Raw genomic sequence first — 23,111 nt, 5'->3', positions numbered from 1 at the left:
CTTTTGTGAACTGAATGCACACTTGACTTTCACCTAGACATTTAGATATGCAAGTTTTTCATCAACAGTATCTGCGTGAAAGATTTTAAACATTGATGATTATCTGCCGACTCGACTGTTTCATCCCAGCATCCTCTATACACGGAGAGTCTGCTTTATTAACGGCTTTTCCTTCGGTCCGCGTGAGCTAAACGTTTCCGCTTTTTACTTTTTTACTCGCATATATTTCTACATATTTTCGACAAAGGAAGACACAAGATATAATATAAGTTATTATAGATAGCATTTAAGCTTGTTCTGAAATGATGACAAATCTGTGTGACTAAAAATGACCTCTCCAGCTTAATTTAGCCAAAATAATGATACATTACATTCGTTTTCATACTTTATATATACACGTTAATTTATCTACTAATGTATTATTAAGAATACCCTAAATTATTATGCACTGCCTTCTGTATTGCATTCGTTTTGTACATTTACAGGTGCACAAATACTGGCTAATTTTAACTTCTTTAAGACACTGCTGTGTTCTGTATTGACCGATGCTCTGTTAATTTGCGCTTAACAAACCTAAATGATGTTCTTTAATTTATTTTTGTTTTCTCAAAAATATATTTAGCTGTAGTATAGCTTGTGTTAATCTTTTTTTCATAAGGGGAAATACATGTAGCCTACCCTATTAGTTGACCTCATTGTTCTGGATTTTAAAAAATAATTTTCTTTTAGTAAATGAAGGTGGTAACCGCGACAGTTCACAGTCATAGCTATATTATGAATATGAACCCTGAACGAGCAACTCGAATTCAATTCCTATACAATTCGATATACAAATATTACAGGTATTAAAGGTAGAAAAGGGATTTAGTTAAGAGCAGTGATAGATTTCTTTCAATGCCGTTTTATTAATACAAGTGACAGGAGCAAAATTAGGTAACTTCCCCTTGACCAAAGTCCGGATCTAATACTCTTACACATGCGTTTTCTCTTTCAGCTGTTTACTTTCTTTTACCTAAATAGTCGTGTTTATAAGGACACTTGCAAAGACGGGAATTTAGACGCATGTGTGTAACTTATTTGAGTCTAATACAGCGGCAAAATACTCACAAGCTCAATGAGAGGCGGATGCACGACTTGCACGCTCCATTCAAACTGAAACAGCTAACGCGCGCATATAGCACTGTTGTTTTTGTTTCAACGGCTTAAAATCAATTGTTTTAAAACTGCGGTGCTTAAATACCTGTACAAATGTTACGTTTTGGTGACCACGCGAACAGCAATGTGATGTGGGCGCGTAACCTTGATTAGAAAATACTACGAGTTAAGTGTGTGCGCTCATTCTGCACAGACTGTTTAAACTTCGGCAGCAAATAAGGTGACTATAAATTGTAAAACATAACCCGCCAAACTGGCTAGTGATTTGACATCATTACCACAATATCTGGAAATTATTTTCATTCATTGCGACCCTGTCGTAGACCCCCCTCACCCCTCATTTTCAAAAACTCATCGGATCTAGACGAATCACAAGGATGACCTATTTTGGATTAAAAACGGCGAATTTCGCCGAAAGGTGACAAGTTTGCACCCCTGTATAGCAACACCAAAGAGTTTTTTTTACCTTAAAATAACGTTTCCAAAAAAGTTTCAGTGGTTCATCCACTTGAAGCAGGGTGAACGGCACTTTCAAATTTGCTTTGCAGCCCTCTATCGGCCAAAACCGCACTAAAGAAGTTTCCAACCGTCGGGTCGCGGTCCTGTAGTTCGAGTAAAAACTACAAAAACTTGCGGCAGACCTACAATCCAATCAGAGCCAGCTATGCTGCAATATTTACGATAGTGGTAATGGGCAATTACGCTTCTAACCTGTAGGGGGAGCAAAGAGCAATAAGTCTTTAGTGTTGCTTTAAAAGCATTTTGTGTTGCTTTAAAAAGCATTTTGATTTAAAACAACTCTTTCAAACATGGTAAGGAGCGTCACATTTCCGGCAGACATCAGAGGTATTCAGGCCAATCACAACGTACAGATAAGCTGACCAATCAGGGACACTGTGCTTTTCAAATTGATGAGTTTTGTACAAAATCTGTGTGTTTTTCAGGAACAGGGTGAAATCTGGAGCTACAAAAATGTACGGTATGTGGAAAATAATGGTTTTTGAACCATAAACCACACAAACACATTGTATTATACCAAATAAACAAAATGATGTTGGTTTTTTAGCAATGAAATAGGTGCACTTTAAATTACAGCCCAATGGGTTAGGTTTGTCCCTTTTTACTCAACGCTGGGTTGAAAATAGGGTGGCCATTCGTGCCGGTTCTGCCGGACACGTCCTGAACATGTTTTTGGGTTCGTTCTCCGGAAGTCGTGTTGGTCGACCGCATACGTCATCAAGGTTTAATATTTCGGGTTTCATTTCAGAAAACCAAGAGCATAAGAGTCTGTGTATGTCTGCATGCCTTGGCTTTAGGTGACGGGCCACACAAGAAAGAAGAAATTTTTATCAATGATAGTAAGCACACAGTCCATCATTTATCAAAATATCTTTGTTTGTGTTTAACAGAACAAACAAATTTATGCAGGATTGGATCAACATGGGGAGTGAATAAATGATGACAGAATTTCTATCTAGAAACTATCCCTTTAGCAACTCTAAAAATAAATGACCAGTTTGTCAATTCACTATATGCATATATATTCTATTTGTAATAAAAAAAGCTAAATATGTAATAAAAAATGGTAAAAAGGTAAACAAAAGCTCACAGCAAGTTTTTTCTTTGTAGAATAAAAGTCTGAATTTATTTTGTTGATCTGTACATTAAACAAGAGACTGCAGCACGCACACGCTCATACATACACATAAACACGCAACCAGCTGCGCACAGGTGAGGAGTGCAACTGATTTGCGTGGAAACGTTTCATTTTTCTTTCCGTGGTCTTTCTAACCATTTCTGTTTAAGTCCCAGTGGAGGTCGACGCAAGGTGCAGTGAGGCCGAGTTCTGCCGAAATGAAGTTCAGCGTAAAAAATACAGTATAAGTCTTTTAAGTCCAAACTTGGGCTTGAGCTGTGTGCCGACCTAATTTGTGGGAAACATGGTCTGGGAACTATTGTAAACAGGATGATGTATTTATATAAGATATCCTGCTGATGGCAGCCCAGGGTCAAAGCTATTCCCCAATTTACATCGCAATAAAGCCAATATGAGACCATATATACTGTATAATACAAAAAACCCACAACCACAAACCTGAAAGAGAGCATGTTTCACAGTTATTTTATGCCATATTCTCCATCGTCTTTCTTAAAAATATTAATTAATACATATATTTGTGTATATATACACATACATACATACATACATACATACGTGTATATATATATAGAGAGAGAGATTTTTAGATATTTATTCAGCAGCAAGAATGGAGATGATTTAGACATGAAAAAAGTCAAATAAAAATGCAAAATGGTGAATTCTGAACTCATTGTCTAGTCTTGAGATCAGATAACAAAACCCATGACATAACTCTTCCTATCTACAGATATGACATCAACTTATTTTTTTAAAGAAAAAACAAAAAAGTTCTTGAAAGTATTTGTTGACCAAATAACACAAATTGCATTCAGTTCTTATGTAATTTCTTACTGTATTAATACAAAACATCACAAAAACCTGACTGACTGGATTCTTGTGGGTGAACAAATTCACGTTTTGCCGAGCAATAGTCGCTCAACACACCCGTATTTCTGAGTAGCTATAAAACGGTTTTTGTCCAACAAAAATACAAATTAAAGACTTTAAACAGGTTTTGACAAAAATAACAACAACAACAAAAAAAGCTTCTTTGGGAGGGAACCACTTTGGTAAGTTAAGAAAACCCTCTACAGTTCACGTACTGCACGATATCACCATCACTACCGTAAGAATACCGTATTAGTCCCACTGTAAATCCACATTGGATTTGACTTTCACATTTCCTGCTGAGGACCAACTGCCCAGTATTATTAGGTAGACGGTTCGGATTAACTAGTTTCACTCCAGCATTAGGTGTGTATATGGCCATTTACTGCGTGAAATGCTTACACTATTCGTTTGTTAATTCGGAGCAACGATCTAAAAGTAAGTGAGGTAACTGGTCGGAGGTATGTCATACGCGAAATATGAACTAAAACCACATTTTAACAGTGTGTTGTATGTAATTCTCAGGATTTGATGTATGCGATTTCTGTTGATATAAAATTAATGGATCAGCTTGCAAAGCAGATCAAGTCATAGAAAAATTAGCACCGTTTGAAGAAAAAAAAGCCTGCTGGTAGCACCATCAACAGGAAAAAAACATATAACAGACATCCAAGCTGACTCTGGCATAACACATAAGCATTAAAGATTGTTTGGGGAGTGATGCAAATCTCTGAATGAGACCGAGGTAAAAGGGACAACCCTAAGAATGATCAGCAATGAGGTAGGATTGTGAAACTGCATGCTTATTATCAGACTAAGAGCAACCTGAACGTTTTTGTATCAAAAATACTTTATCCGCTTTAACTAGATGTGAATATTCTTTAAAAAAATGGCTCTCGTTATTATAAAGATCATGAAATTTGGAAAAAGTGTGAAGTGGCGGCAACAGGAAGTTGCAGTTTTTGCTATAGTGGAGTACTGGGCAGTTTTCAGAATAGGTGTGGGAAGTGGGCGGGTCCTCAGCATTTGATTGCAATCTCAGCATGTAGATTAGTGAAGCAGGCCAAAGCGATGCAAACTCGTTTTTTTCTTTCGCTTTCCATTTTTTGGCATTAAAAATTAACTAAGAAACAAACAGAATTAAAGAAAAATAAAATTCAGTATTCACTCCGAACAATATAGCCATATGCACACACATCATCTAAATCTTAATGTTCATTTAATATAGAACAGAGAACGACACAAATAAGACCATGATCTTGACAGTCACACTGTGTGTTTTTTTTTTAGCTTAAACCAGGGGCTTGGTGCACAAGTCCATATTTCTCAGACCCATCAAAAAAGCCCATGCATGCTGAGACTCCACTTTGTCTTATTTTTAACAGAACGACACAATCCTTAAGACCAACGGACATTCAGACTGGATGACAATACATGACAAAAACAACAGAGATATGTTGATCCCTCATACGCTTTGCACCAGTCTCGCCGTTTTCACGAGTGCAGACCGGATCAAAGCAAAGCACCGCTATTACAAAGCCACTCAAACGCATAGGCCACCAGCTTGCAGAGATTTACAAAAACCTCCCAGATGGGTAATGCAGCATCTGAGAGGCTATTGGTTCACTTTTGTAGCCTTTTAGCCTATAAATACTGCAAATGATTGTATTTAAAAGTCTGACGTTCCCTGATGGGATTCACTGGTTTGATCCGAACGTATTAAGACTTTTGAATTATTAATTTTCCTCGGATCCGAACGGCGCCGTGCCAAAATTCAGTCTCTGCACGGCAGCGTGGCAAAATACATACTGGTTTAGTCTTTATCAAGGCAACGATTCCACGAACAAACCTCAACACAAACGTATGATCACATGGACCGGTGATAATGTTGGCTAGCATTCAACCTCAGCACACTTAAAGCTGTCATATTCCAGTATACCCGCAATGTACGTGAGCCCATTATGGAACATCAAATATTCAATATGCATATCACACAATACAGGAAATATCTACAGAAAAAATAAAGACATTCAGTGGAACAAAAGAACCTTATTACAATCTGTCCTCTCGTGTAATTGCCTTGACATATTGGAGGTACATTGCCGTATGAAAAGGGGATGATAAAACGAATGGCTGAGCGGCAGAAAACTGAAAGACGATTTGCAAAGACAAAATGAAAACGTATGCATGCCCAATACCTGCTGACGTGATTGGGGCCAAGTAAAATACATAATCTGAGATTATCTTAAAAAGTCATCATTTTGCAAGATTATTAAGTATAATTAAGTAAAGCAGAGTAAAAGAATAAATACTTTATAGTTATAGCAGTTATTAATAATACATTTAATATAATACTTAATATAATATAACCATTTTAAATGGGCTGCTGTTATATTAAGAGCCAGGTAAAAGAATTACATAACAACTACATCAAAGTTTTACAAGGATGACTATAATCTTGATTTAAGCCTCGAGTGTTAACTTTTAACAGTCGATTCTAGAGCAATGGTTCTCAACCTTTTTCACTTCTAGGTCCCCCATTGCCCAAAAGAATATTTGAAGGGCCCCCACTCAATCTGTTGGCATGACTCGACAGATGTATATTCATCACAGTAGTAACCAAACAATAAGAAATTTGTATTGATAATAATACTATTTGATAATTTGATTAATTGAAATCATCTTGAGGCCCCCTTGGTAATCAGTTCAGACCCCCATGGACCCCGGTTGAGAAACATTGTTCTAGAGACAGAATTGCTTTAAATTAGAAACATTTACATTATTGACATGACAAACACCATACATTTTAAGTTTCAAAAAATCCACCAACTTCAATCTTGCAAAATAATGCCTCCATACAGATTTTATTTGGCCCTAACCCTCTGCCACAGCCAAAAGAAGAGTTTAAAGGAAAACACCAACGTTTTTCAACATTTTACCATGTTCCCACCTCAACCCAGACCAATCAATACATAACCATCTTATTTCAATGCGTGCAATCAATCTTCGCACAGCACGCCGTGAACGTGCCAGCACCCAGCCCGGCCCCACCCATTCCCCAGGATCCAAACAGAGATGAATTAAGAAGCCACCAAACACTTCCATGTTTTGTTTGCAGTACGTCGAACCTTGGCACGCAATAACATTATCACTCCTGAGAACTGGCTCAAACTTCTTAAGTCATGATGTTACTGCGCGCTGAGGTCGAAGTGCTGCAAACTAAGTGCTCTTTCGGCATACAATATAGTTCTTATTTTTATCCGCCTAAAAATCAGCACGTTTTATTTTGTGCCACCATACTTACTCATATAAGTACTCATGTAATAGTCTTTAAATAGGGAAAACATGGAAGTGTCCAAATTCATCCCTGTTTGGATCCCAAGGAATGAATGGGGCCAGGCCAAACGCCAACACATCCACGACGCGCTGCACAAAGACCAAACGCACGCATTGAATAAAGATAGGTATGTATCAACTTGTCCAAGTTGAGGCAAGAACATAACAAAATATTGAAAAACAGTGGTGTTTTCCTTTACACAAGTATTATTAGTATATTTTAATGTCGATTCTTTTTTAGAATTAAAGTGCTATGTTGTGGACAATGATTTCCTCAGAACGGAAAGGTGGGCAATGACTGCCACTAGACGGAAATGACTCGAGATAATCAAATAAACGAATGACTCACAGTGAGGTGAAATTCTTAAATTGATGTTTTTGAAGCACTAATACACCTGTGGTAAAAATCCACGATAATATTAAATTCTGTCAATAGAGAGGATTTGTACTTGAAGTGCCCTGCAATCTTTAAAAAAGATGAGTACCCTACGATAATATCGAAACGTCACATATACACTGTAAAAAGTAGAAATGATTATAAACTATATATGAACCAGCAAAGATAAAGACAGAATTACAATATTGTTAGACTCAGCTTCGAACCAGGAGCTTTAGTGAAATAAGGTGCAGCCTGGATGCAAACGATGAGAATATATTCCAACTATACACTGAAATTTTCACCCCGCTAACAAATGAACTCGATGATAAAAAAACACAAAATAAAAAACAGATAGTGGGCTGGCGTGGCATCTGTGGTTATTTCACAGTTAGCAATTATGGCATCACAGTCAGGAACCCAAATCTGAAGGAGGATCCTTTGTTTTGTTTTCATTACGCCAAGCCACACGGTTTGTAAAGAATTAATGAAATTAAAAAAATAGGCTACACTTAGGGGAGAGACAAACGACTAAAGTGTGGATAGCATGGCTCACATTATCTTATTTTCTCCCCTAAACAGTGTGCCCTCTACAGGTGGGCTGAAGCAGAGATCCTGCTGTTGGTTTGGTCGGGAAGAAGAGGTTGGCGCTGCTGACAGTTTTACCTCACATCCACACACGGTGCCTGGCGTCTCTCCATTCACACACCAAAGTGCAGTTAAAGCAATATCAGCTCATATTACAATCACAGCTTGCTATAAAACAGAGAACACAGTTCCCAATGATTGCCAGCTGGAAGAAGGCCTTGCAGCCCACCTCTGATTTCCGCTTACCATCTTACCCAAGTGCAATTTATGGCTGGTAAAAAGACTTAGGCGGTCACCATCTATGCAGACCTGATAACAATAATTTCCTATAGCTAGTAGAGGTTCACTAAAATTAGTTATGGACGCAATTTATTTATTATTGTACTGGATGTGCTGCTTTTGTATACAAAAGATTAGCTAGTGAACGTGTACATAAAAAACAAGTACTGTGCCCTCTCTATTTCATGCTGTGTCCAAAACAACTAAACGCATGTCGCATCGTAATTACGACTTCCCGGCAGGACCTGACAGCACCAAAACGTAAGTTAAGCAAACAAAATAAAACACCATAAATGTACTGATGAAATAAGAACATTGAAATACAACTTTTAAAAGTAATGATCGTAGCCAATCTCCAAGGAAATGCTGCTAATCCATCTCTGAAGACAATTTTTTAGCACCATTGACTACATGCACCCTCTCTCATTTCCTTACAACTATCAAGAACAAGAACAGACCATCAGTAGTCATCTCATGAAAGCAATTAACAGAGCTATTGGGCCCGGATTGATTAATTAAATCAATCGCTCATTAAGACAAGGCAGGGTGTGACCCTGTTCAAAAGTGCAACTCTCTATGTTAAGTACCTTTAGAGCACACGGTCCCTCTGAAGTGACCCACCTCATCTAAGACTCCAAATCTGAGGCCAACATTTAATGACACCCCTCCTAAGACAAGACGACTTCAGAAGGGAACCTCTCTTTAGTACATGTTCTGACACAGAACACAAGATGATGTGCCAAACACATTTTTCACGAACACGATTTAAAGGATCGCTCCTGTCTAACACGCGCAATATCCAACCCACCCCAAAACTTACAAAACCACGCCCCACCCCACTCGATTCGCTCACAGAATGAATGGCAGGATGCTAATGCAGTGTGGGGAGAGGTAAAGCTGTCAGACAGGCTTAAAACAGGGTCTGTAAGATTAAGACAGGTCAAGGTCTCGGGAGGGCATCAATGAAAATCTCAATTGGCAGCGCCAGTGATTATGTGCACCTTCTCCACCAGAAGTCCTTGAGGAGTAGAATGAGCTATGGTGACAACTCCGAGACCCCTACATGCCGTCGTAGGGGAAGTTTTCCATCTTCACTGTCTGTTGGATAAGAAGCTTGGACTCTCGTCGTTCCTCGTTCTTGATGGATTTGTTGATATCCATAATTTTTTCGCAGATGTACTTGTTCACTTTGGATAGTCGCTGGGTGATCTCCGCACTGTCGGCCGTTTCTTGAGACACGCGGTCATACAGACACTCTGGAACGAAGCATTCGGTTAGCAATTAAAACTTTTTAAAATAATCATGACTAATTTTAGGGCTGACTGGTCGAATCATTGAGTTCTTATTAGGCTGACCAGCGATTCGTTAACACGAGTTGTCTTTTTGGTCTTAACAACACACAAAGTTTATTAGCAGCATGTAATTGTCAATAAATCAAATAGTTTAAACAACGACTGACACCATCAAGCTTTTTATTGGCCAAACCTGTGACTAATCTAAATTATGTACGTGACAATACAGCAGTTCCCAAACTGAAAAAAATATTATAATAAATACATAAATAACTTTACTGTAGTTATTGAAAAACATAAACTAATATTTACATAACTAGGAATATAGTAACGGTACAATCACACGGGGCATAAGCATTAACGCTTCCCATTCACTTTCAATGGGTGACATTTCTCAACTTTTCAAGCGGCAACGCGCGCGTCAACCAATCAGATCGCCTTATGCAAATAACCTAGACAGAGCCAGCCAATTACTTTTATGGAAGACCAAAGCATGTATTGCGGCCACTGTGATTGGCTGTTGGCCCGCGCTTCAGACAAGCCTTCCGTCAAGCGTTAAAGGGACATTTCACTTTTTTGAAAATATGCTAATTTTCCAGCTACCCTAGAATTAAAGCAACACTACAGAGTTTTTGCTCCCCCTACATGTTAGAAGCGGAATTGTCCATTACCACTGTCGTAAATAATTTAGCCTACTGCAGCATAGCTGGCTCTGCTTGGATTGTAGGTCTGCCGTAGAGAAAGTTTTTGTAGTTTTCACTCGCACTACAGGACCGCGACCCGACTGTTGAAAACTTCATTAGTGCGGTTTTGGCCGATACAGGGCTGCAAAGCGAATGTGAAAGTGCTGTTCACCCTGTTTTTGGAAATTTTACTTTAAGGTAAAAAAAACTCTGTAGTGTTGCTTTAAACATTTGGTTCTTACCGTTTCACCTGCTCTCTGGGTCTGGCGCTAGCACTTTTAGCATAGCTTAGCACAATCCATTGAATCTGATTACTGTAGTCCATTAGCATCGCGCTAAAAAATAACCAAAGAGTTTCGATATTTTTCCTATTTAAAACATGACTCTTCTGTAGTTACATCGTTAGTTACATCGCTATTAAAAGTAACCAAGGGGACTATTTTCGGGCAGTGCGTAATATCACTATGCCTGCTGCAGCCATGTTACATCCTTGATTATTACACCAGAATGAGAGTATAGTTCCTAGACATATCTGCCTTGAAAATCGCAACTTTTAATTTTCTGTCTAAGAACACGATGTAACTACAGAAGAGTCAAGTTGTAAATGGGAAAAATATCGAAACTTTTTGAAATTTTGGCGCGATGCTGACGGTCTGATCAGATTCAATGGATTGTGCTGAGCTATGCTGGGGGTGGTACAGCCAGACCGGGAGATCAGCTGAATGGATTCCAAAACGGTAAGAATCAAATGTTTAACTCTAGGGGAGCTGGAAAATGAGCATATTTTTTTTTTAAAAAAGTGGAATGTCCCTTTAACACTTTCGCCCCGTGTTAAATGTACCGCAAATGTATTTGATAGCATAGTCTTTGCTATTTGCTACAATCATTTATTAACTGAAATACTGGCATAAACTACTGAAATTTTTAATTTTTGATAATAATAAGTGTCCTTCAAAGCCAGTGTACTTACCTCTGACGATTTTCAGCTTGCTTGGTGAGAGGGGAGGTTTGGGAAGGGCATCTTTTTTCTTCTTTGTAGCGACGCCAGTAACGCTGCGGTTCTTTAGGGTTTCTGTGCCCCAGATCATTACCGCCAAGTTTTTGGTAAATTTCGAGTCTCCTTGTGTTCGCTGTAGCTGGTGCCACTTCTCTTCCTCCACCCATATACCTCCACCCAAGTGCACCTAAAGCAGATACACTCTTCTTTAAATATGCAGCAAACACACGGAAACATCACAGACAAGACTTTGCTTTTATCTTCTATCGCTTCAGCGTCATGTGGTCTGTTCCCAGAGGTCTTTCTGACATGGTAGTTGTCCTTTCACAATGAATTGAATAAATGTTTGTGGAGGTTACAACTATATTCTTTATGCAATACAGATTACAGCTTGTTAACAACAATTTGTATCGCACGCAACAATAAGTTTCATGTACTGGTAACTGGAGCCAGTGGGGAAAGATGTGCCACTTTTTACTTAAGTTGTCCTTTGATCAAAGAGGTAAAGTAAAACTAATGTTTCTAATTATATTTCAGTATCTTTTTTTTCTTTTGAACGCCCTGCCAACTTCTAAGGGGGCGTGCCGACACCGACTATAGGTGATTGCCATTTTTTTGCGGAGCGCTTACAATGCAAAAAAAAAGATTTTCAAGAAAAAAAAATCTTAAATTAAGATTTAAGAATTTTTCTTGATGAGCAAAACGTCCCAAAAAATAATAAGTCTAGTTTTTAGACAAAAAAATATTTTTTGTGGATAAAACAAGCAAAAAAAATCTGCCAATGAGGTAAGCAAAAAATCTTGAACATTTTCTTAAACACTAAATTCAGGAAAAAATCAATAAAAAATTGCTTACCACATTGGCTGATTTTTTTGCTTGTTTTATGCACAAAATCACTTAAATTGGATATTTTTGGTCTAAAAACTAGACTTATTTTCTTGGGTCGTTTTGCTCATCAAGAAAAAGCATCTAAATTTAAGAATATTTAGATGTTTTACTGAAAACAAGACAAAAATACTTTCACCCTAATTTCTTAGCGTGAAAAAACTGCAGAGTGCTGGCGCTCAGCACGGACAAAACCTGCCATTAGCTGGCATTTTTAAAAAGCGCGGCATTTACATCGGAAACAACCAAACCCTACGCTGGTCGCCGGCGCAAACGCCTTCATGTGCACGCCCCCTAAGGCTATATTCATGCCGAGAATATAGTGTAATTATATAAAGTATGACTAAAAAAGATTTATATTTCAGTGTCAAAAGTAAAATGAAAGGGCAAACAATATAAGTCTTAATCTATAAAAATATGACCCCGAGTTCATCTTTCTTCCAAAGTTTGGTTTTTCATGGTTTAATACTCCATTAATTTACCAACATGTATGTGTGTAGGTGTAGGTTTAGGTTTTAAAACTAGATACATTTGCTTTGATGTAAAACATATTATTTATCTGCCACTCGATAATGTACTCAAACTATGGCTGCAAGATATATCGAAATATTGCAAATGAGCACATTGCAATGGTTTGCAAAAACTGAATGGGCTTTAAAACTTTAAGTTATCTATAGTAACATTTTAAGCGAAACAGAAAAATTTAAATTGATTAACAAACTTAAAGGCGGGGTGCACGATTTTTGAGAAAATGGAGTAAGGCCGAGTACCAAAACACACTTGTAGCCAATCAGCAGTAAGGGTATGTCTACTAACCAACATCGTTGCCTTGGTTGCGTATGTGTGGGGCGGGTCTATCAAAAGAAGGTCCAGATTCTATTGGGGTAGGGGCGTGTTTGTTTTGGTGATCATTAAATGTCAACATTGGCTTTCCAAGATGTTGCACCCCGCCTTTAAAACATTTTTGTATCGCATATTGTACTGTTCTGAAAGTTATCGCATTTTTCTCCAAATCATCCAGCCCTAACTTAAACATTAAAATGGCCTGCCAAGATGCTATGACCTATACCACATGAGCCCGTTTTATTGGTCCTCTGTGACCCACTGGCCGGCTAATATAAAAGACGAGACATAACCACATTAAATGTCACAGCGTACGGGATCATTAAGTGCAGTAATGCGTTATGACAGATGCCAGACCGAAGTGTTGACTTTTAAGCCAGTTTGTGGAGGACACAGCCCAACAAGCCATCAGGATGGATTGATGGGCAGCTGGTGGCTAACAGTTACGGTAATGTGCCTTCTGCTTTGTCACCCTGAGCAGTCTTCAGGCGGCGATCCAGCAGCTTTTCCCCAATGCAACTAATGTGCTTTAGGCCCTGGTCCAGTAGACAAGCTTTTCACTGCTCTTAACTTCGAGGAGATTTGCTTTTCTACGGCTACCCGTCACTCAGCGCAATTCCTGCGGTACAAATAATTAATACCGGATATGTGCACGTACGTGTAAGGGCCTAATTTGCTTTTGTTCTTCACGCTTGAACTGAAAACCCTTTCAGCATGTAACACAAATTCCCCCCTGTCATGTGAGGCAGGCGGAAGAACGCAAAACGCAGACCCAATGTCTGCTAACAGGGCTCAAAATCACAGCAAGTGTTCTGGTTAAAAGGCCCTTTGAGACTGATGTAGAGGTGGGGGGGATTTTGCTAGTCAATTAGACAAACTGCACCACTGCAAAACATTGAAAGTAACACTGAAATACAAAGCACACCGGAGCAATAGTCAATGAGAGACAAATATAGTACAATTATTATCCACCTATGATGATCCATTTTTTTTATGTGGCTGGAGTGCACCATGTGAGTTAAAGGGAATCAGGCTGTGGAAGGTATGCTTTTATAAAGTTAATAGTCACATATATATGATGTCGCTTTGATGTCAATTGCACAAGGACTGACATGGAAGTATTAGGATTAGACATAAATTACAGTATTAGTTAAAGAGATGACCTACCCCTCTCCCCAAAAAATAGGACTTGTGTCAGTATATTAGCGGTTTTTATGGCATTGCACGATTTGGTTTGGGTCAGGTCGGGTCAACTTTAGTAACACTTCGGAGTGGGAGGGATTACAGGTGTGTCGTTATATTTGCGCTGCCTACTGCTGTGACATCATACAAGTGAAAGCATTGTTGGAATACATATATTTCTCAGTCCGCCACAAAATTTAAATTGGCCACCACAAATAGATGTTTACACATCGCATTTATCACTACCTCTGTCTCACATGACAGTTTCTGTACAAACACCAGTGGCGTCAGTCGACGCGCTTTGCTGAGATTCATTTACGTTGCATTTAAGCATATATGCTGACGTGCGCATTGCGAATGTGGCGCCACAAACTACAAGTCTGGAAAAAAACATGTATGGTGTTCCGAATTTCTCAACCTGTGGATGTTTTTCATAGCTAAAAGGGAGTTTGGGAACTTACAGCAGAGCACAGATGACAACATGTTTTCTCGAGACAGCGCAAGCTAGCATGAAGGTAAAGCTAATCTTTTAAATTATAGCAATGACGCTGGTAGTGACGATTCTTTCAGACCAATCAGTGATCTAGAGTGTTTTCGCATCACGTTTTGGTATCAGCTCAGCTCGCTTGGAACCCCAACCGAGGTGGTACTAAAAAAAGTATCGGGTACCACGTACTGCACCCATTGGAAAAGCCCCTAATAGTAAGCTGACCAGGCCCAAACCAAACCGTGGGGTACTATGCAATAGAAAAGCGCCATATAGTTACGCTCATGCCACTTCCAACATGCATTCTTTTCTTCTTTAGTAATTATGACTCTTAAAATGCTTAATAAAAAACAAAACTTAGCCGTTTTTTCCAGAATAATGCATGATGTCATGTGGTGCCACAGTGACTGCAACAATTCATAGACGATACAAAGACACACACACACATACTTTTCCATCATTGAAGGTGTAGACGGTCCTAGGAGATGGGGAGTGGGTGGAGCTAGTGTTGGCCTCCTCTTGACACACCTCCTGTGGTTCATTGATTGGCTCCACCACCTCTGGTCTGATTGTCTGTGTACCATTGTCATGCATCGGCTCTGTATAAGCAAAACGTTGACCTACCATCAGTAAAGCATAATTAAACAAGAGAAAGATGATGGGACAAAGTGTTAAAAGCAGATGTTCTGGCTTTCTAATGATGGTTTTGACTTCATTCGGTCCAGTGCGGCTGCAGTAAGCCCTGGTCAGCTCCGGTTGGACTGTTGCCTAAAATGCGGATCCCCTAGTGCCTTGAGACAAACTGGGTTATTTAAGCTCAGTAAGCTGGCTTGGTGGTTGTCCACACTAAGCCCTAATGTATCTGTTAAGTTTTAATATCGGTCAGTGAACTGCGCTACTGACCCTAAAGAACCCTGACCAGTCTAATCTTCTGACTGTTCCACTCCACAGTCTGTTCCCCACACATACAGCAGCTGTCCAGGACACTGGCCTGAAAGGCCTGGACACTATGTCCTTTTTAACAGTCTGTACTGTAGTGTTCATCCATTACAGGAGATATGAGCTACATGGATACATCAGTATACTGGTATGAAGCAAAATGAGATCACTTTATCCTATAAACAGCCAAATTACATTTTTGTTTACCATTAGATAAAAAAATATATACAAGAAGAGTATTTTTAAAATCAAAATGTAGCTTTTGCTGTATTTTTTATTGGTTTATTTCTACTAGCATTCATCTACAAGCTGGTGTCTAAAATGGACTCCTTCTAGCACCTGAACTTGTAATGTACATGATTTAAACTTGCACATGAACTTGTAATACGCGCGGCTCTGATATTTTCTAGCACTAGAGGTTGTTAGACGTGCAGAGGCTTAAAACCAGCGATCTGTTTTTCCCGCCCTCTGGCACGAAGGAAATTTTAGAGCGCCTGGACTTAATGACGCGAATGGATTAATGGTATCAGTTTTAAGAAGGTCATGACAGTGTTGCCTTTGCTTCTTTTTTGTCCACCAATCAATTGTCATAAACGAGTAAATATCAGCATTTATCGATGCACCCCTAAAAGGAACATATCTATGGAATGGTGTTTTTGTTTTTTAGCATGTGGATGTTTTCCACTGCTATAAAGGGAGTTTGGGAACTCATACAACAAAGTGCATATGATGATATCACTTGGGTTGCTCGATGGCACACAAGGGTAAGCTAAATCTTGCATTTAGCAATGACGCTGGTAGTTGACCAATCAGTGATCTGCAGTGTTTGCACGTCACATTGTATTATTGGCACGGCTTGCTTGGAACCTCAGCTTAGGTGCTACTAAAAAAAAGTACCAGGCACTAGGTACTATAAACAATGGAAAACCTCTCAAAAATGAGACGTACCAAGATGTATCGAGCCATACCACGCAGCGGAAAAACTTCACAAGTAAGATGAATACGGTATGGAAATATTCTGTTTTGATTGTGAAGTTAGGCACAAATATTATAAAACTTTGGCAGTAGAAACATGCAAAAAACTGTATATGTAAATGTAATTTATAATAGCGATATAGTTGCACTGTAATAGACGTGTACACAATTTGTATTTACGCCTCTATCCTGATTTTGTGTCAATCAAAACTGTATTTCTTTGAAAACTTTACAGTAGTAAAATGTATCAAATACAAATCTTACCACTGCCAAGCCTCATGAGCAGGACGTCCTGCAGACGACGATTAAAGTCACGCAACTCCTTGACTTCGGTCAGCAGACTTCCATACTCCTTGAGTTTTTTGGCCTGCTGCAGCAACTGTCTGCGCGTGCGCTCCAGTTCCTGTTGCAGACGTCGCATTTCCTCTTCCTGCTGCCTGTAGTTGTGCACCAGCTCCTCATACAGCACGCGAGGCACCACGGCCTCATCCTGCTCTTCCTCCTCTTCTTCTTCCTCCTCCTCCTCATTTGTGAGTCTGTCCAGTTCCTCTCCCTCCGTGCATGAGTTCACTGCGTTTCTCTCCAGTCGTGCCACCACGGCAGCAAGGCTCTTTGAAGAGTTGGAACTGGAACGCTGCTGTTCCTGCAACTGGACCTGCATCAGAAAGTTGACAGTGTTATTGCTGACTAGTCAAAATGGTGTACAAGTAAATTAGAGTAAACGTTAATATAAACTCTTATTTGAGTTATGCTAAAGCCACATCTAGAGTTTAGTTTTAACTCTTAAAAAGCCAAAAGCAGGACTGGTGTACTAATGCATCAAAAAAATAGCTATGGATTTTCAGAATACGAATTAAATCCGGCAGTATTGTAAAAATATGCTATTAGAGAAACTTGATTGAGTCGTAGAGAAATGGAAATATTACACCAGCAAACAGATGATATTCAAAGCCTTTTATAAACCATAAACCTTTATGAGTAGATAAAGCTAACAGAGCTAAACTGACTCATTAATAAACCCTGTGAAATAAAAACTATAGTTCAACTCAGTTAAACAAATCTGCTTAAAAATAAACAATAAACCATTCCAAATAAAGTAGTTAAGTGAACTGCAAGAGCATGCAAAACCAGCTCATAAACTTAATGGATTACAGTTAATAAGTTTATAATATTTATATCCTATCTTGCTAACTTAATCAGATTTAAACATTAAATGACAGGATCAATTCCAGAAGTGTCAAAAGAAGTAAAGTAGTTTTCTTGTTTGCAGAATTATAACTTCTTATCAGTAAAATAAATCCCTTCTAGTTCATTCCTGATCTGTGGAACAAATCCAAACCACGTACACCCTGCAAACGCCAGCAAATACCCTTTGAAATCTTAAAAATGTGCTGTGCTCTTTAAAAAAGGTTGTCCAAATTTACCTTTTTATGTCTAAGGGGCATTCTCTCCTCCCCAAAGTGATTCTCCACTGTGTTTCTGTTAGACATCTTGGGTATTTTCATCTTCTTTTGCATAATACTGTGCTCAAATTCCTCAATGCTTTCTAAAAAAAAAAAAAGGAACAATGTCAGAGGTGCAAATTGTATCTCATTTCTGTATGATACGTTTAAAACAAGCACACGTCAGCAAAAAAAAACATTTTACGAGGCTGGCGAAAAAGTTTTGCCGTAACCTTGTAGTGACATAGACGACTAGGTAGCGTTATAATAAACTATTAATGGAGCGTTTAACTTTGCAAAGCGACGTTGACAGTGCAGCATCAATATAATTTTGACAGGCAGGGTCGTCACAGCTGTCAGCCTGTGATGCAGTGTCACATAATCAAGGCCGCCTGGAAAAGGCAGACCGGATTAATGGCACATCCCTACAAAAAAAATCATTGCATTCGCAATTCTAATGGCTTTAATGGTTCTAATGGAAAATGTATTGGTTTTAATGGAAACTATAATGGTCTCTGTGGGTCCTACTGGTAATGTGTTGGGTTCCATTGGTGGGATGGGAACCAATAGTACACCATTAAACCCAACTGGAATAACGCCCAAAATACACTACTACAGTTTGTAATGGCTTTAATGGTATACAGCTAATGGTTCATAATGGTTTTCATAATGGAAACCATTAGAATTCGTATTGCTTTTTCCAGCAAGGATAAAGTCAATGCACCCATCCCTTCCAAGCGAGTGAATCGTGATATCAATCATTAATTTAATGTAAATGTGAATTTTTACCATATTCAAACTTTTACATATATCACATATGTGACATGAGACTCCTGTTACAACAGATACTGATTAATTTTACCTAATTAACCAGCTTAATAAAACATATCCTGGACTACACTCCAAACTTTATGGTTGTAAGTAAAGTCACATATGTGAATTAGTAAGGTGGTATCTAACCAGTCCCGATTTAAGTGTGGCAGCAGTGAAAGTGTCTAAAGCAGGAAGTGGCATGATAACAAATCTGACACAAATCTGCCACCAACACTGATTTAAACGATACATAACACTGTCTAATTCAAGGTGTGTGACACTAAGAAGTTATACTGGTTAAAATTAAATAGTATAGTACGGTTTTTAAGCAAGTTGAAGGACATTAAAATAAACATGTCACACATTACAACCCTTACCTGTTAGCTAATATGATGACAGTATTAGCAGTTTGAGCTAAACACAACTAACGTTAGCTTTTACTGGCAAACGTGTTATCTACACCACATGCATACGTTTATTAGGTAAAATATACTGTCGTTGTTGTTTTTACGGTTGTTATTTTCATTTCTAAATCGTTCATACGATCCGTCGATGATGAGGGAAGCGTTAGCAGCAAGCTATCACACGCCTAGCATGTTGAGCCTTATATTTTGCAAACGTAATGTATTTACGTGTTTTTGATTATTTACAGTATACAAACATCACTAACATGCCTTCTCCTTCAAATGACATGTCTTACATCGTCTTACAAACGTTACGAGTTGAGAAAAACAAACATTATCGCGATATGCTAAAACGGCAGACTGGTTCAAACACATCAAATCTGGACATTTCTCCGCAACTATACATTAAATCACAGCACAACACATGGCATCACACATATTGTGGCTTTAATATTCAACACACATATGTAAACGTTCAACAACACGTGTGTTAAATATTGTTCGTGTAGCCCATGTGATATGATTTGAACGATCGGTCCATACACTTTCATTATTGACTCATTAACATACTGCAGCGATTGACAGATGCGCATGCACATTCAAATATTAACGTAACTATATGAAAATGAATAAAAGTTGCATGACATTTAACTATTTGAGCGTGCACGAACAGATTATCTGCTAAGCAATACTGTAAACACGCATGATAAAGCATATCGTTAATGAAGGTTATTGTTATTTGCATTATTAATATAATAAGAAGAGCAAAACTCACCTGCCAGGGCGAGGATGTGTGCTTTTGCAGGCTGGCCTGTACCTCTCAGCACCACATACACCTTCTGATCGTCAAAATCTCTTTTGTGCACAGGCTGGAAATCTTTCACGTCTGACACAGGTAACGCGTAGCACATGTCGTCCTCCAAGAAACGCACGAAAGCGTACATTATTTTTGCTCTTTGGTCCCTGCTCTTTGGGATAGGGCTTGGCAGCTTCCCTCAAAAAAGATTTTTAAAAACATATATAAACACAGAGGGAGAGAGAGTGGAGGAGGCCTCTGCGATCGACTGCTTCTGCCTGACTGCTGCGTATCGGTTGAGAAACAGCAGAGCGCCCCCTCTTTACTTCAGACCGAACTAATCGAAACAAGAGCGATAAGAGGTTTGTTTAGTGTCATTTTCCTGTCTTGTTATTTTATTACCTTTTTGTAAAACTTATAACTGAAAAATAAAATATAATATTACTTGTCTTAAAATAATCTTAAATACAGTTGCTGTGTAAAACAGGGATTCCTAAACTTTATCATTTCAGGACCAACCTACCCTGTAAAAAAATAATAGAAACCATCACATAAATTCTATTGTATTTAATGGTTTTAATGGGAATTTTATTGGTTGTGGGTCTTTACTGTTATGTGTTGGGTTTTATTGGTGGAGGCCATTAAATCTCAAAATGCAATGCCTAAACAAAGTACAAAAAGGAATTTTGTAATGGTTTTAATGGTAAAAGCTAATGTTCCTAAAGGTATTTTAACGGAAACCATTAGAATTTTTGTGATGGTTTCTATTTTTTTAGCAGGGCAGATAGTTATAATAAACATTTTTTTTAATGGAAATATGAAAATTTTCCATTCCGGTATGGAAATAGGGGAATATACATATTTATTCTCTTTTAGTAGAGAGTAATTTTGTATGAAAACCATTGTCAGTCGTTTAATGAATTACGGGAAGTGTTTCACAACAGCTATGTGACTTTGCACATATCTACCCACAGTGTGATAAAAGTATAAAAAGTGACAAGCCTAGACGTAGAAATTTGGAGTATGTATAGTTAAGATACCATTTCAGCAAACTTAAATGGACATTTCAAATATATTTATAAATCTTGTTAGTTTAGACTTGTTAGTTTAATATGCTCTGTCTCAAATCACGTACCATGACAGTATGTGCAAAATTAAAGTAGTAGTCCAAGATGGGGTCCATTGACTTTTTATAGTAGGAAAAAAATACTATGGTAAGTCAATGTGCCCCATCTTTAAAGTGGACTACTCCTTTAAATGAAGTAATTACCTCATTAAATTACTTCATACTGATACTATACAGTATGCTGTGTTGTTGCAGTATGTACACATTGTGGACATACTACATACACTACATCATAGTTTGCATTGTCATGTGACCCATATTTTCATTCACTTATGATTACTTACTTATTAATACATCTACACTTGAAAAGAGCCACCCGGCTTTCAGTATTTTTTAATGTATTAGTTTATGTGACAGCTCCTCAGCTCTTTTGTGTTAGAAAAGTTCCTATCTGATGCAAACTGACAAATCTCACAGGAAACAGTAGACTATCTGGGTATTTCTCACATACTATTTTTGCCTACTGGTTTTGCACATACTACAGTGTAAAGCAGGGGCTTTTCAACTACTCTTTTTCGAGTGCCAGATTTTAAAAATGTAAATAGTGCTAAAAGTGCCTTTTAATTACTGACAACCAGTTTTACTGACAACCGGTTTAACATTGCAAGAGACAAATGTTAATAGTTCAACTATGAACATTGCACAAAAAAGTGCAAGTGTAAATAAACACATGTATTTTTGTATAGCACCAACTGTAATGTAAGTTCAGCTCTTAAACTTCTTTTGTTTAACTTTCATAAATGGTTAAATTTCAAGTATTCACTACATATAGCCCAGGGGTTCTCAAAGTTTACATTCATAGGTCCAAATCTGAATTCTCATCATTTTCATATGTCCGGAAAAACTGGTTATTACAAAAATTGTCAAGCATAGTAATAACTTTATGCAAATCATTTGTTTACATAACAAATCAACACAAATAGTTTGGAAAAAAGTATTTTCTATTAAAGTACATTCATAACAAGTGTATTTTGCATTTAAAGAATTTTTTTTAAACATGAAACACACGAATTATGCCATATGCATAGACCGTAGCAAAAAAGGTGTGGTTGGTAGACAGAGACACTGACCTAAATTAGGGGTGCACCTATAAATTGGCCAATGATGCATGCTATGCTTCTCAATGAGTTACGATGAAATGCTGCTATATCCAAAAGCCAGAGGGCACTCTCGTGCAGAAACTCAATATGCGCTGCAGACGGAGAACCATACACACGCAGCTATGACACGCAGCTCCAGGAAATGGCTTAAAGGGAAAGTTCACCCAAAAATGAAAATAATGTTATTAATGACTCACCCTCATGTTGTTCTAAACTCGTAAGACCTTCGTTCATCTTTGGAACACAGTTTAAGACGTTTTATATTTAGTCCGAGCTTGTTGACCCTTCATTGAAAATCTATGTACGGTATACTGTCCATGTCCAGAAAGGTAATAAAAACATCAAAGTAGTCCATGTGACATCAGTGGGTCAGTTAGAATGTGTTGAAGCATCGAAAATAAATTTCTCTTCCACGTCTGTTGTGAAGCACATGCGCGAGACTAAAGTCACGTGACTCCAGAGACGTGGATGACGTGTTATCCGCAGACATGTTTGCAAAGTTTTTTTATCAAACTTACAGCGTGCGTCTCCCTCAGACTGTACCTCACCCGCGTCACTGTAGTCAAGTGACTTTAGTCTCGCGCATGCGGTTAGTAAAAAAAATCAGTAATCAATCGTTTTAAACGATTTAGGTGTTACTGATGACGTTAAACAAAAAAAGATTCATAATTTTCACCTCGCACACAGTGTTTTGATTGGAAAACACTGAATTCCGGTCGCAGGACACATGCGGTGTAGTAGCCCAAGTTTATTTTTTTTTATTTCACCCAAAGCTCGAATTGGATCCGAAATTACGCCCTTGATGGTTGGCACCCCACGCAGCCCCTTTCCGACTCTCTTCGGTTTATCGAACGTCATTTGTCATGTACAGTGGAAAGGTAAAAGT

At 38.3% G+C, this 23,111-nt stretch overlaps 2 protein-coding genes across 4 annotated transcripts in view; both read right to left on the bottom strand.

Moving 5' to 3' along the window:
- agbl4 (AGBL carboxypeptidase 4) overlaps positions 1–23,111 on the bottom strand; it is a 524,893-nt gene that overhangs the window by 124,000 nt on the left and 377,782 nt on the right. The window lies entirely within an intron of this gene.
- Positions 3,254–20,300, bottom strand: bend5 (BEN domain containing 5). Of its 2 annotated transcripts, none has more exons than XM_055168760.2 (6): positions 19,979–20,300; positions 17,969–18,090; positions 16,809–17,199; positions 15,081–15,229; positions 11,207–11,420; positions 3,254–9,517 (listed from the first exon to the last, which is right to left on the bottom strand). In XM_055168760.2, exons 1-6 carry the CDS (start codon positions 20,145–20,147, stop codon positions 9,321–9,323), a joined length of 1,242 nt encoding a protein of 413 aa, XP_055024735.1. In that variant the 5' UTR covers positions 20,148–20,300; the 3' UTR covers positions 3,254–9,320. The 2 variants fall into 2 exon arrangements, with proteins under 2 accessions (XP_055024735.1, XP_055024736.1); XM_055168761.2 differs by lacking the exon at positions 19,979–20,300 and adding an exon at positions 19,177–19,196.

Source organism: Misgurnus anguillicaudatus, chromosome 5 (genome assembly GCF_027580225.2).
Source record: "Misgurnus anguillicaudatus chromosome 5, ASM2758022v2, whole genome shotgun sequence".
Lineage (NCBI taxonomy): Eukaryota > Metazoa > Chordata > Actinopteri > Cypriniformes > Cobitidae > Misgurnus > Misgurnus anguillicaudatus.
The sequence above is the reverse complement of the archived record's forward strand: the minus strand, read 5'-3'. Positions and strand labels throughout refer to the sequence as shown.